At 50.7% G+C, this 14419-nt stretch overlaps 8 protein-coding genes across 8 annotated transcripts; 4 read left to right on the top strand and 4 right to left on the bottom strand. All coding sequences in view use genetic code 12, as the record gives it.

Moving 5' to 3' along the window:
• Positions 1-793: 793 nt before the first annotated feature.
• On the top strand, positions 794-1039 carry DIURU_002585 (uncharacterized protein; the record flags this gene model as incomplete). Its single annotated transcript, XM_034155252.1, has 1 exon — positions 794-1039. The coding sequence occupies one exon, from the start codon at positions 794-796 to the stop codon at positions 1037-1039; it is 246 nt and encodes an 81-aa protein (XP_034012600.1).
• Positions 1040-2569: 1530 nt separating this feature from the next.
• On the top strand, positions 2570-3700 carry DIURU_002584 (uncharacterized protein; the record flags this gene model as incomplete). The annotated part of the gene is made up of 1 exon (XM_034155251.1): positions 2570-3700. The coding sequence occupies one exon, from the start codon at positions 2570-2572 to the stop codon at positions 3698-3700; it is 1131 nt and encodes a 376-aa protein (XP_034012599.1).
• Positions 3701-3886: 186 nt separating this feature from the next.
• Positions 3887-5584, bottom strand: LEU42 (Leu42p; the record flags this gene model as incomplete). The annotated part of the gene is made up of 1 exon (XM_034155250.1): positions 3887-5584. The coding sequence occupies one exon, from the start codon at positions 5582-5584 to the stop codon at positions 3887-3889; it is 1698 nt and encodes a 565-aa protein (XP_034012598.1).
• Positions 5585-6666: 1082 nt separating this feature from the next.
• SSO2 (syntaxin) lies at positions 6667-7557 on the bottom strand (the record flags this gene model as incomplete). The annotated part of the gene is made up of 1 exon (XM_034155249.1): positions 6667-7557. The coding sequence occupies one exon, from the start codon at positions 7555-7557 to the stop codon at positions 6667-6669; it is 891 nt and encodes a 296-aa protein (XP_034012597.1).
• Positions 7558-8446: 889 nt separating this feature from the next.
• DIURU_002581 (alpha/beta fold hydrolase) lies at positions 8447-9577 on the top strand (the record flags this gene model as incomplete). The annotated part of the gene is made up of 1 exon (XM_034155248.1): positions 8447-9577. The coding sequence occupies one exon, from the start codon at positions 8447-8449 to the stop codon at positions 9575-9577; it is 1131 nt and encodes a 376-aa protein (XP_034012596.1).
• A 362-nt stretch (positions 9578-9939) lies between these two features.
• Positions 9940-11955, top strand: SUP35 (translation termination factor GTPase eRF3; the record flags this gene model as incomplete). The annotated part of the gene is made up of 1 exon (XM_034155247.1): positions 9940-11955. The coding sequence occupies one exon, from the start codon at positions 9940-9942 to the stop codon at positions 11953-11955; it is 2016 nt and encodes a 671-aa protein (XP_034012595.1).
• A 169-nt stretch (positions 11956-12124) lies between these two features.
• DIURU_002579 (uncharacterized protein) lies at positions 12125-12751 on the bottom strand (the record flags this gene model as incomplete). The annotated part of the gene is made up of 1 exon (XM_034155245.1): positions 12125-12751. The coding sequence occupies one exon, from the start codon at positions 12749-12751 to the stop codon at positions 12125-12127; it is 627 nt and encodes a 208-aa protein (XP_034012594.1).
• A 172-nt stretch (positions 12752-12923) lies between these two features.
• On the bottom strand, positions 12924-13553 carry DIURU_002578 (uncharacterized protein; the record flags this gene model as incomplete). Its single annotated transcript, XM_034155244.1, has 1 exon — positions 12924-13553. One exon carries the CDS (start codon positions 13551-13553, stop codon positions 12924-12926), a length of 630 nt encoding a protein of 209 aa, XP_034012593.1.
• Between the last annotated feature and the right edge of the window lie 866 nt (positions 13554-14419).

Here is a 14419-nt window from a genome sequence, read left to right as displayed (position 1 = left end):
GTTCATTTGAGGGGCGTGCTCACCGTACGCGTATTTACTAAATGCGTCGATACCGCCATGAGCTAAAATCACGAACCATCTCAAAATCTGTACTACCGGTGAGTATTTTACGGTATCCCTTCTACTGTTACTGTTAGGCTGATACCCATTCCCATTCCTATGCAATTACCTGTGATCGGAAACAAGCCAGTCTACGCTCCGCGGTATGGTAACACACGAGTCAAGTCATGGGTCAAGAATTGATCATGCCATCGATTGCACGTTGATCTACCTTAGGTCAATATAAGCTGTATACTTCGGTATTGATTTATATGACTCCCGCCAATGGATTTCGCTCTTGGTGGGGCTTTGGCTTTTATGGGGGCGAAACCAGAGGCATCGGTCTCGGTTAGCGGCAGCGAGCACACCCGCCTCCTTTGGTTGTTTAACACTCAAAAACCCACCCTAGCATTGATTGTCCTCATATTTAGTCGTAAACGTCTATGACTATTGGATTTCTCCGAGAGCACTCGAAGTTAAGATCTATCGCCACCATGGATCAACGCTACCACAGACACTAATTATTCACCAAAAGAAAGACACGGCCATGACTCCACTATTCTTTCTAATTCACATGCTTTACTCATCGGACGGTGACCCCTTGATTATCAATAGTGGCGAGCCCTACATACGGAATTTGTTCGCATCCGATGGGCCTCGGTCGGGGTCGGAGTTCGAGGGAGGCGATCTAGACCATCGGCTGCGACCACTATAAATATCACACGGCTGCCAACCACAAATCCATCAATTCCATATGATGATGTACTCAATCAAAACCTACGTGCCCTGCCTCTACCGCTCGACGCTGGCAATTAACGTTAAGACTGCTACCAACGAATCTCGAGGGTATTCCGACTCTGATGGCGACTCGGAGTTTTCCTACCCCGAATTCAAGCTGGTGGCGTGCCCTCCCAATAGCCCCGACTTGCCGTGCGCTGACGAAGACTACGAATTGCCAGACTTCTCCGAGGACGACGATTGCGACAACTGGTCGCTCTGAATTGCGGATGATAAATCTGATGATGATGATATTAATGACAAACACTACTGGTACATAAGCTCTCCCATATGGAGATATAATTGCATGCAAAATTTCTGGATAATCGGTAGAGTCTAGCCTGTGGGCCTCGGAGCACAATAACACCGAGCGCCGCGAACATTTGTCAGCCGTTCCGAAAGTGTGGGGCGCGTCTAGAACGGGTGCAAAAAGAAAGAGGAGGCCATTCGCACTATTTCTCGAATGAGCAACCCCCGAGGAAACGTCGGCGTTGCCCCCAAATCGTAAACCTACCGAAGCTCGCCTAACATCTCTCCCAGACGACCACTTTCGCCACTGATCAGCATCAGTACTCGTAACTGGTAGAGCCCAGGGTACATCATTAGGCCATAAGAAGCCTAGGTTGAACCGATTCGATGAGTTCGTGGTAGTATCTGATGGTTCGTGCCAGTGCAACTGTAAGCAGCGTATGCGGACCAGCTTGAGCCACTTGATCTGCCTGATTTATTACTTCCCCTGATTGCCTAAAGTCTCCCGGAATCAGAATGCCGATGAAACGTTGAAATGGGTGTGGAATTGATCGCTTAGTGCAATACAGCTCACACTAGTGATGTCGCCGACAAACGCCATCACTCCACAAAGGAGAGTGTGGGTGTGGGGACATTGTTGTGGTCATGTATTAACGAATGAGTGTCCTTTAAATATCGAATCATTCAATTCAACACCAGAGGTGGCGGTCACAACTACTACCGATGGGTAATTGAGTTGTTTTTCAATATACGTCTAAAATTCAAGATTTTCGAGTTTTCGCACCCATAAGCACAAGCGGTCCCAAGTAGAAAATGAAGCCAAGCGAATGGGTATACATTACTATTTCGATCTATCTTTATGTTTTGCCAATGAATCTACCCACTACTATCATCTAGTAACCTCAACCGATCTTCTCGTCTGCCTAATTTTGAGGTACTTGAAAGCTATGGGCGACGAAGGAGAAGAAGCAGTTATATATTCGAGAAATGATGACCAAAAAGTAATTAATCACTCTCAGAGTCTACGACTTCATCAGAATTCATGGGGCACAACAAGAATCCACAGTTTGAGAACAATTGGGGTAGTTCCCAAACGTCTGTTTGGTTCTCTGCAGAGAAGCCCTGCCTTTGCATTCCATGCTAGGGTGCGAAAAATCCGGTCTAAACCAAACTAAAAGATATCGCTTACGGCATTGTGCCCCTTACTCCGGCGCAGACACTAATCAAATCTGACACCAGCATTCTCGTTAGCAGCAGCACAAAAGATCGTTTATTGGTTGATTTATTCGTCACCATTTACGACTCGATCAAATCGGTTGTCCACGATTGGTGCCACATGAGTGTGCGGACGTTGACCACGAGTCCTTTAACAATAGCGCCTGAAATTTAGAGCGTCCGCCACAGGCCGCCACAATGTCGCTTTAGCGGTAAAACTGCGGGCTGATCACGGAGCTCATAAATTGATAAAAACCCAAAATTTCCTTACTGCAATTCTCTCTCAATCATGGTGTCCTTTATTGTCCCGTTTTTGGTGTCCTTGGCCGCCGCATTGATAGCCACAGATCAAGCGCCAAAACCGCTTTCATTCACTTTGAACAAGCACCCGAAAACGCTGGTGGTACGACCTCTTCGTGGTGGCTCTGTTTCCGATGTTCAGATCGAAGTTGCGAGTGTTAATGCTAATGCACGGCTCTTCTCAGACGGGGAAGGCTACACCATCAATTTGGGGATCATTGATGAAGACCAACAGTTGCTGGTGCTTTTGGATACCGGGTCCGCCGACTTGTGGGTTGACGCTACTAAATTAAATGATACCAATGGGTTTACGAAAGTCGGCATACCATTTGCCATTGGCTACGGCTACCTGTCGAGCGTACGGGGCGATTATGGAACCTCGTCAGTGTGGCTTGAGAACGGCCTTGAAGTCAAAGACCTCCGGTGGGTATTGGCCTCTGACGTTCAGTTAAACGGTACCATTTACCCGGGGATTCTTGGGGTAGGCAGAGTGCTTAATGAAGCCACGAGATCCCACTACCCTAACTTCCCGCAAAAATTGAAGGATAACGGCTTGACTACGTCCAATTCGTACTCGTACTACCTCAATAAGCTTGGGGCTGCCACTGGTAATATCATCTTTGGCGGGCGTGATCTTGCCAAAGTGAAAGGTCCCGTGGCCACAATCAACTCCAACCCTAAAATTGGCTACGATTCAGTTACGGTCCTGAAATTGACCACCAGTGATGGCGTCTCGGTTAAAGGGTTTGAAGGGTTTTTGGATACTGGGACCACATTGACATTTCTCCCCGAGGAAGTCATCACCAGTTTGAACGTCACCGGCGTCTACGTTGACCAGCACCTGTATTACATCGCTTGTGATCAACCGGAAGATAAATACGTCTCGTACTGGTTTGACGACGCGGAAATTAAGGTGTCGTATAAGGACTTAGCGCTCCCTGAAACTGACGACCTGGGTAAGCTCACTGGGAGGTGTGTGTATGGCCTTCAAGCTGGTCCTCCTTATGTGTTTGGAGATACGTTTTTGCGCAGTGCTTACATTACTACCAACCACGACACCAACCAGGTGTTGATCTCCGCCGTTGAGTATACCGACGAGGAAAATATCGTCGCCATTTGATTGATCTTAAATAGTAATAATGAGAGACTATCGTAGCCTAAAATTCAATGCAATTGTACCATTATCCAAAGGTAATATTTTTTTTGTTTTCCATTATCATAAGGTAGTGTGTACTCGTATCAAATCTACTAATGTCTTTTCGGAGTTTATTACCACGGATAAATAGGATTCACTATATGCATAGGTTTAGATATCGCCCTGGCGATGCAAACCGTTGAGGATGGAGATGAGGGAGAGGAACGACGCCTGCGACACGTCCTCGTGGATCCCCACACCCCAGCGCGCCACCTTCTGGTTGAGGGCGACCTCGATATAGGTGGCGGCCTTGGCGTTGGCGTCCTTACCGAGCGAGTGTTCGTGGTAGTTCTTGACGTCGATGTCGATGGCGAACTGCTTGGCCAACGCGTCGTTGAACGCCGACAATTGCCCGTTACCCTTACCGCTGACCTTGACGATCTTGCCGTCAACGGTGAGCTCGGCGTCGATCTGCTTGAGACCCTTTTCGGGGGTGGAAATCAGGTAGTCGACAAGCTTGAAGTACTCGTTGTCGCCGTTGTCCTCGACAAAGTATTCCTGCTTGAACAACTCGATCAACTCGTTGTTGGTGAGCTCCTGGCCCTTGGCCTCGGCGGCCTTTTGCACCACCTTCGAGAACGCCACCTGCAAACCGCGGGGCAAGTCGAGTTCCAAGTTTCTGAGGATGACCCAGGCGGAACCACCTTTACCCAGTTGCGAATTGATACGGATAATCGCTTCGTAGGTACGGCCAATGTCTTCGGGGTCCAAGGGCAAGTAGGGGATCTTCCACAACCCGTCGGTGCGCTTGGTGATGGCGTTGAACCCCTTCTTGATGGCGTCCTGGTGCGAACCCGAGAACGCACACACCACAAGCGAACCACCATAGGGAGCGCGGGCGGGGACGGGGATCTTGTTACACTTTTCCACCACGTCGACCACCAGCTTCATGTCGCTGAAGTCCAAGTTGGGCGAGATCCCTTGAGTATAAAGGTTAAGCGCCAAAGTGACGATATCGACGTTACCGGTACGCTCACCGTTACCGAAGACACAGCCTTCGACACGGTCACCCCCGGCCAATTGGCCAAGTTCCGAGGCAGCCACACCGCAGCCACGGTCGTTGTGCACGTGGAGCGACACGCACACCGAGTCGCGGTTGGGGATGTGGGTGCAGAAGTACTCGATCTGGTCGGCGTAGACGTTGGGAGTGGCCATTTCCACGGTGGCAGGCAAGTTGAAGATGATTTTGTGGTCAGGCAGAGGTTCCCAGGCTTCCATCACCGCGGTACAGATCTCGACGGCGAAGTCCAAGTCGGTATCGGAGAACGTTTCCGGGGAGAACTCGTAGTCCCAATGGGTCGCTTGCTGAGTAGGGTCGTCTTTAGTCAAAGAGCGCACAAGCTTAGTGCATTCGACAGCCAATTTAAGCGATTCCTGTTTCAGCATGCCAAACACGACGTCTCTAAACAACTCCAGAGTGGCGAGGTAGCAGTGCACGGTGGCTCTTTTAGCTCCCTTTAACGACTCCACCGTCCGGCGGATCAATTCCTCACGACAGGCAGTTAAAACTTGGATGGACACGTCGGCGGGGGCGTTTTGCACCGCCCACCGAGTGAAGTCAAAATCGGGCTGCGACGCCAGCGGGAACGCCACTTCGATCTCCTTAAACCCGACCTCGACAAGCTTATTGAAATAAACCTTTTTCTCTTCCACAGACATGGGATCGGGCAACGACTGGTTGCCGTCTCTCAAGTCGGTCGAGAGCCATCGCGGCGCCTTAGTGAGCTGGCGACTGGGCCACTGGCGGTTGGGTAAGTCCACGGGGGGGAACGGAGCGTACTTGGTCGAAGGGTCTTTGAGCATCGGCATCTTTGGATAGGCTCAGTCGTCGACTTCAGGGGGTGGCGGAAATTTGGATTTCCTTTTTTTTTTTTCTCCTGGTCGACGGACACGAGTTTGCGGCAACTTATATAGTGTGGGGCGAGCGCCCGGTGACGGAGTATGACTAACAGGTGCGGAACCGGAGCTAGCGTGCATGCGGCAGGCGTGATGAAAAATTGCGGTTGCCGGCGGCTATCGGTGGCACAGGGTGCGTAGAATGCTTATAGCGGGCTATGGAGAGTGACTCAGACGGTGTTGGGCGATGCCGGTACCGGACAGCTTACATTTATTGCACCGAGGCTAATGGTGCGGGAAGTGGGGGGGTTCTTTGAAAGAAATCATCCCACACTCACGGCTGAGAGGGGCGTGGGTTTTTCTTTTTTCAAGTGAGTCATATACAGGTGACATCTGAGCATTAATGAGGTGGGGGGGGGTCAGAGCATGGAAGACGATGGAAAACGTGGGGAAACGTGAGTCATAAACGCTGTTGAAAAGTGGGACAATACTGGTTAAGGAGTAGTGCCTTTGAATCAGTTGTAAATTGGTAAACTGATCTTAACTGGATTAATTTTTCGGTGCGGTTGTGGGGTGCAAATCGCTGGTTTAGTCAGAGTGGTTACCACGATCGGTAGTGACTGATCTGGGGGTATGCGTTTGAAATACAATCTATAAAATGGAAACTTGACCCTGTTTGAGAATGGTGAAATCACCAATAAACTGTTATTTCCGTTGATGGTTTCAATTGCCTCATACTTATTCTTTTGACTACTTTTACAAAATGAAAATTAATGTTTGTTGATGATTTTTTGGAAAATTCGGATAGGCAATGCATACTTGTACATCAAAGTTATTTCCGTCGGCTCAGAGATATGTCGAGTCTTAGGTATTTAATTTTTCATCTCAGCTCCTTAATGAGATCACCGTGGATCACAAGGGATCACAATGACGAAACCATTTGAAGATGTAATGGATGATTGTTCGCTGTTCAATCTCAAGAATGTACTCAGATTCGAATTTTTTTTTTTCATACCGGAATCTATCCATTATTATATTACATCATAATTAAGCTGTTACTTGGAACCAAAGTAGCCACCCAACACCGCGGCCAAGATGATGGCGATGATGAGCAAAATGATCAAACACCAGATCTTCTTCTTTCTCCACGCCCGCGCCAGCTTCACCGCCTTGTTGGTGTGGCCGGCCCCCTGCTCGATGTCATGCTGCGCCTGTTGCACCTGGGCCTCGATCTGCTGGATGGGCTTCTCCTGCTCGATCACCAACTCCTCCATGTCGTTGAACAACTGAGTCAACTCCGCCATCGTCTTCTCAAGCTTGAGCAACTCGCGGTGGCGCACTTGCACCTCGTTCAACACTGTGCGGGCCTCACCCCGGCGGTTCAGCTGCAAAAGCGCCTGTTGAAAGTATTGGTTGTCGCCGTTCTCCACCACTTGGCGCACCTCTTCGTCGGTAGCATCAGGTTTGACGATGAGGTACTGTCTTTCCGCCTGAGTCTTCGTCTGTTCGCGGTTGTTCAGCTCCACTTGTCGGTAGTCCTGGATCAAGTCCAAGAACCGCTTGCGGCAGGTGTCGGCCTGGTCCAACTTCTGCTGGTCGCGCTGGTGGACGGCGGTTTCCTGGGCGTTGCGGATGCGTTGTTTCAATTTCGCCTGGAGCGACTGCGCCTCGGCCACCAACGAGTCAATCTGCTTCAGGTTGTACTCGGTGTCCTCCTCGTTCAAGTCCAAGTCCTGCAAGAAGTTTCTCTGCTTGTTGGCGATCAAATTGATGAGGTTCAGGTACTGGTCGAGCTGGGAGTTGATGTCCTGGATCTCCTCCATGTAGGCGACAAACTCCAGCTCGCCAGGGGCGGCGTGCTGCGGAGCCTGGGCGTACCCGCCGTTCCCGTAGGGATTCAGCGAGAACTGGCCCATCTCGTAGCTGTTGTGCTGCTGGTAGCTCATTGTTGTCACGGTGGAGAAATTTGGCGAGATTTAAATTTGGACTCGTCACCGCGCCTCGGTGCAGGAACACTCAAACATAGGCGGAGCCATTAGCCCCCCCACCGTGACGATACTGACAAGTGATGGTGTTTCGTAGTTTGGTGTTAAATATAGCCGTGCATCGTCGCTACGCCTCATGCTACTCAGTTGGTGGTGCTGTGGTGGGTGTTGGCCCAATGAGGGTGTTTGTTTATGGTCGTCGCATATCCCTCACTACACGAGCGATATATGGGATGGTGACGATCGGCTAGCAGATTAACCCCGCGATGGCGCCTGGTGACCGGGTTAGGCGTCGCTAGCGCCGATCTGCCCATGCCGTAGTCACTGGCCGACGACGATCTCCCGAACCGCGGCTGCCGGCGTAGCGTGACGAGGGCTTTTTTTGCCCCGGATTTTTGCCTCATCGGTACGAGGTCATTTACACTAAGGGTGGACGCTACACAGCCTGGAACTCCCCCCTCGCCAAACTAGGAAGAGCGTGTGCCACTGACTAAGTCTACGGCATATATACCATACTGCTAGACTTCATCAATTATTTCAATTTACTCGGCTACCGTTATCGTTTGACAGCGGCATCGCGAGCACGGCTCCCCAGCACAAAGCAATTCCCGCGGGGCTCGTTTCTTTTCCCCTGGCACTCGCACTATCTCGCACCTCGCACCTAGTGGCACCGCACGAAAGTTCGCACGGAGAGAGGAAAACCGCGAGCTAGTGACGTCAGCGGCAAAACCGTTTTTTCGTTAGTGGTACGCGCCGAGCCGAATGAGGGGGGTGTGTAGAGAAATCGACACACTCACATGGCAGCCCCCCGTAGATCTCCACCCCGCCACCCCTCTCTAGCGATTAACTGATGAAACTTCTGCCGGAGACGTCGCCAAACTACTCGTACTGCCTCAAATACGCTCGGGGGCACACCCCGAGAGCTCCAGGGGCGACCACGAACCCTCACGACCATCTTGACATTTGTTACCGAAAATACACCACCAAACGCCCAATCAGTGGCCAGAAGCTCAACTTGGTGTTTTGCCATGGCAATGGCATGAACAAGGGGATCTGGCACGTGCTTATCGACCAGTTATACGGCAATTACCCCCAGCTTAATACGGTACTAGCGTTCGACCACGCCCCCTACGGCGACCTGGCCTTAGCCAATCGTACTCGTTTAGGCCCCGGGTTCCGCTGGCGGGACGGAGCAAAAGATATCGCCCAAGCCACGGTGGCAGAACCAGCATTTCTCGACCCTAACGCCATTAATGTGATTATCGGCCACCTGATGGGCGGGTGTATACTGTTGATGGTGGTGGAGTACGAGCCGAGATTGTTCCAGGGAGCCATTGTCATCAATCCGGTGGCGGTCGCCGACGAGGCGTGGGTGAAACGGATGGAGTGGTACTTGCCGATGTTGAGAAAGCGGGGCTATCTCCAGGATACCATCGATACGTCGTCGTCGCCGGGTCCGTGGGTGGACCAGGTGCTCCAGTGGTTCAAAACTAAGCTGTTTTATCACCGGTTTGACCCGCAAGTGCTTAACAATTTGGTCCACGACGAAGTGCTGGGAGTATACGAAGATGACCGCTCCTATAGCGAAATCAAGTTTAAAACTACCACCAGAGCTCAGGAAGAAGGCTACGCCAGCTCGCCGCTGAATGCGCTTGAAGCAATGACGGTGTACGGGTCAATTACCGTTCCCATATACCACATTTGTGGGCGTCAAGATACGGTACGCCGGGGGCTTGTGGAGCTGTTACGTCGCCGAGTACCCGTAGTGGAGTATGTTGACGTCCCGGGGTGTTTCCACTTGATGCACGGCGAACAGCCGGGTATCACCTATGAGTATGTCAGTGGCTATATTCGTAAGATATTGGCTAATCCCGGGGAACGGCCAATCACTGATAAAGCTACCCAGGCTCAATTTGGTGACCACTACCGGGAAAAGTACTACGAGTACCGTACCGAGGGATTTATCAACGGTAAGCTTTAATTGTACTCACCTCACAATCGAATCAATATATTCATAACATGTCGTGTCTAAAATAGTAACAAACAGTAATTTATCACTGTAGCTTCCACGTTTCATATCAGATCAAACCAATCAAATACTAATTTGATGGATCATCTTGTGGCTACTGCTAGCTAGCCGTGCGAGAGCTTATAAGGTGCCACCACGCCACCACCACCGACTCAACTACTAAAAAAAACACTACATACGTATAACCTATCCCCGCTGAGTCTAATTGGAGCCTCAATTAATCGAAATTTCATCTCCTTCCTCACCACTCTCCTGTCCCGCCTTGCCACCATCATCGCACCGAAAATTTCTCACGACACGGTTTCGCTTGCCTCATGTCTGACCAAGATAAATTGTCCCAGGACTTCAACAAGGCGTCGTTGAACGACGAGTACGGCCAGGGGTACAACCCGCAGGCGCTGCTGTTTGTCCCCCAAGGTGGTTACCAGGGCTACGACGGCTACCAGCAAGGCGGCTACGGCGACTACAACCAGTACCAACAGGGCGGCTACCAGGGCGGCTACCAGCAAGGCGGCTACCAGCAAGGCGGCTACCAGGGCGGCTACCAGCAAGGCGGTTACCAAGGTGGCTACCAGGGTGGCTACAACCAATACCAGCAGGGCGGCTACGGCGGCTACCAGGACTACTACGCCCAGCAGCAACAGCCCCAGGGGATGTCGCTTGCCGATTTCCAAAAGCAACAAGCCGACAGTGCCAAGAGCTTGAACAAGCCCGCGGCTCCCAAAAAGAAGTTGACGTTGTCGTCGCTGTCGGGGATCAAATTGGCCAATGCTAAGAAGCCCGAGCCGAAGAAGGAAGAGGCTAAGGCTGAAGCTAAGGACGAAGCTAAGGCTGAAACCAAGGCTGAAACCAAGGCTGAACCCGTTAAGGCTGAACCTGAAGTGAAGGAAGAGGCGAAGAAGGAGCTGACTCCCGCGGCCACTCCTAAGGCGGCGGCTACTTCCGCTGCTGCCACGCCCAAGGAGCTGACCCCTGCTCCTGCGGCTAAGCCCAAGGCTGCTGAGCCTGAAGACGTCGTTGACGAGGAAATTGTCAAGGAAATGTTCGGCGGGAAGGACCACTTGTCGATCATGTTCATGGGCCACGTCGACGCCGGGAAGTCGACGATGGGGGGCAACATTTTGAACTTGTGCGGCGCCGTCGACAAGAGAACGGTCGAGAAGTACGAGAAGGAGGCCAAGGACGCGGGGAGAACCGGGTGGTACTTGTCGTGGATCATGGACACCAACAAGGAAGAGAGATCCGACGGTAAGACCATCGAAGTGGGTAAGGCTTACTTTGAAACCGACAAGCGTCGTTACACCATCCTCGACGCCCCGGGGCACAAGATGTACGTGTCGGAGATGATTGGCGGTGCGTCGCAAGCCGACGTCGGGATCTTGGTGATCTCGGCGAGAAAGGGGGAATACGAAACTGGGTTCGAAAAGGGCGGTCAAACCAGAGAACACGCGCTTTTGGCCAAGACCCAGGGGATCAACAAGATCGTGGTGGTGGTCAACAAGATGGACGATCCCACCGTCAACTGGTCCCAGGACCGGTACAACGAGTGCACCACCAAGTTGGTGCAGTACCTCAAGGGGATCGGCTACCGTGCCGAAGACATTGTGTGCATGCCGGTGTCCGGGTACACTGGTGCCGGGCTTAAGGACAGAGTCGGCAGCGCCTGCCCTTGGTACACCGGGCCCCTGTTGCTCGAGTTCTTGGACAACATGCCCACCGAACACAGACAGATCAACGCCCCGTTCATGATGCCGATCTCGGGGAAGATGAAGGACATGGGGACCGTCGTCGAAGGTAAGATCGAGCTGGGCCACATCAAGAAGAACCAGACGCTCGTGATGATGCCCAACAAGACGTCGGTGGAAGTGATCACCATCTACAACGAAACCGAACAAGAAGCGGACTCGGCCTACTGCGGCGAACAGGTGAGACTCAAATTGAAGGGGGTCGAGGAAGAAGACTTGTCCCCCGGGTACGTGTTGACGTCGCCCAAGAACCCGGTGAAGACCGTCACCCGTTTCGAAGCGCAAGTGGCCATTGTCGAGCTTAAATCGATTATCTCCAACGGGTTCTCGTGTGTGATGCATTTGCACACTGCCATCGAGGAAGTGAAGTTGGTTGAATTGAAGCACAAGCTTGAGAAGGGCACCAACCGAAAGCTGAAGAAGGCGCCGGCGTTCGCCAAGAAGGGGATGCGGGTGATCGCGGTGTTGGAAACGACTCAGGCAGTGTGTGCCGAGACCTACAAGGAGTACCCGCAATTGGGGAGATTCACCTTGAGAGACCAGGGCCAGACCATCGCCATCGGCAAGATCACCAAGCTCTTGTAATGTAATATGACAACATAATCTGAAGATTCTCTGAATTTAAGGACTTTTGAGGGGCAAACGCCAGTTTTGTGATAGTTGACGTTCAGATCTCATGCTTTTAGGGCTTACTCACATGCAAGGATATAATACAAAATTGGTACACCTCTTGACTATTCAATTTCATACAAAATCAAGCTAATACCTTTTCGTAAATCATCAGGAGGGCGGCGCCCAAAATGGGACGAGGGATTCTCGGGTCTTGTAATCTGTCGCCAACAATCTGAGATGCCCGAGCCTCCCATTCAACGTAGAGCGGGTCCATTATCCGTTTCAATGTAGCCACGCCTTCCCGAAGCACTTGACGAGTGTCAGCACTAATATCGGGGATGGCATCAACAAGGGCGTTCACACGACACAAGTGAGCTGCCCTTTCGACGTCGAGTTCTTGCTTATTTTCCATGTAATTGCTAGCGAATCTACCTGGGTCACAGAAAGCCAAGGCCGGGTCAAGTTTAGCTTTAATTCTTTCGGTTTCCTGTTCGTGTTCGCCCTCCATTTTCGTGACTTGTTGGTTTAAATGGGCAATGGTGGCGGTAGTAAGGCCCCGAATCGGTCCCGTGACTCCTCTAGATTTGAGAATCAAGTCAATGGGAGTGGACAGGGTCGCTTTCCAGACCCATAATAATTTTTCCGAGTCGTCAATCAAGCTGGTGAAAAACTGGCGGTCGTCGTCATTGGCAAGGCTTGCTGAAAGCGCTTGGAAGTCAGGCGAACCAAGGATCGACGGGTAAGCGGTGGCGGTGGACGGTTCAGACATGACTATGTTGGTAAAGCAAACTCAGTTTATTGTCCCATTTTGGAGTCTGTAATGATTTGCACTATTATTTCTTAATATTGGTGGTAGAGACTTCCCTAAACGGACACTCGAAATCAGTCCATTTGAAACCAATATTTCTTAGCTAAACTAAGAATGCAAATATTTGTTAGACTCAATCATCCATTGTCGCCGCCAAGTACAGCAATATCCCTGCTTTCGCATCTTGGGTTAACTCGGCGATACTCATGGTATACGACGTGAGGTCGGTGACATTTCGGAGTCTTTCGAGGTTCGCTAGCCACACTGGATCTACTTCTTCATCAAGCGGGGTCTCTTCCCTCATCGAAGTAACGATTTTAGCTTCAATCACCGAATGAGCCTGGTGGGTCATCCCCGGAATGTTCCAAAGAATACCATTTAGCTTCTGAAGATGGCTGACAAAGTCATTATCTCCTTCTTGGGGTTCGGTAATGGTTCTCGGGAAAGGACCCATTGCCAGGATGGTCGACAACCGCTCGTACTCGAGCCGCCATAAAGTGAGGTCGTGGTCCGCTTTGGCAACGACGTCATCGTTAAATACGTGGAGAAGCTGACAGTTTTCTTCGGAGTTGACGATGTTGCTGAAGGGAGAAGCCACTTTAGTTTTCCACCCCTCGATTACTTCCAACATTTGTGCTTCGGTTTGTTCCATGTACTCGACCACGGCTTGGCGGTCGTCATCGGTAGTAAGCTTTTCCAAGAGAGCCTGGAATTGAGCCGATTGGGTGACTGAGACATAGATAGCGGCGTTGGCCTGTGACATAAATCAGTGTAGCAATTACCAGCCCCTACACGTATGCTCTTTATAACTTCCTATACAAACAGCAAATGGGGGAAGAACAGGTACCAACTATTACCACCAGAAAATCTCAACAACCTTTATGATAAATCGAGAAAGTCTCGATAAAATCGGCGAGCTGATTGCTGTTTTGGAGCGAAGTGGGTGGTAATACTAGGGACAAATGATTCGTAGGGTAATGTAAATGGTGAACACTGACTGAGCCTGAGATGATTCAATAATGTGACGTTTTCAAATAGTAGTTAAGCTAGATTTTTTCAGCCAATTGTCCAACACCAATCAGCTCAAATTAATTAGGTATCACAATGGTTTAGCGTCAAATCTTACCGCCGATAAATCAGCAGAACATAGCCTGGCAATTTAAAAATCCTTGACAGCCACTGCAAGCGATTGATTGAGAAAAAGCCCATATTCATCGGTCCTGTAATGATCTCTGGGTATTGACAATGCCCTAATCTGCTTTCAGGAAACAGCCAGTATTAGCGTCAATTCGGGTATGGGCTTTGGTGCTTGAGCAAATGAAGTTGAGTGCTTGGCAGTTTCATGAATCAGGTGGATCAAGAAGTGTCCGAGACTTCACCTGTGGGGATTCTTTCATCAAAGGTGGGTGTGGTGGCAGTGGGATCAGCTGATGATGCTTGATGCTTTCTGTACGCGTGAGCTTACCACCTGCATCGTGTACATTAGTCCTTAATGGGGCTAAACCCACCCAAGCCTTATGGAAACGACGCAATTAATTACACCGACAGCACGGGGTAGTCGCCACCGGCATGGCCATATATTTGCGATGTTTCATAATCAAATAATCCCACGTTCTTGGCTTATCTCGA

Source organism: Diutina rugosa, assembly GCF_008704595.1.
Source record: "Diutina rugosa strain CBS 613 chromosome Unknown scaffold46_size112117, whole genome shotgun sequence".
In the NCBI taxonomy this organism is placed as follows: domain Eukaryota; kingdom Fungi; phylum Ascomycota; class Pichiomycetes; order Serinales; family Debaryomycetaceae; genus Diutina; species Diutina rugosa.
This window is presented reverse-complemented; position numbering and strand designations above follow the sequence as displayed.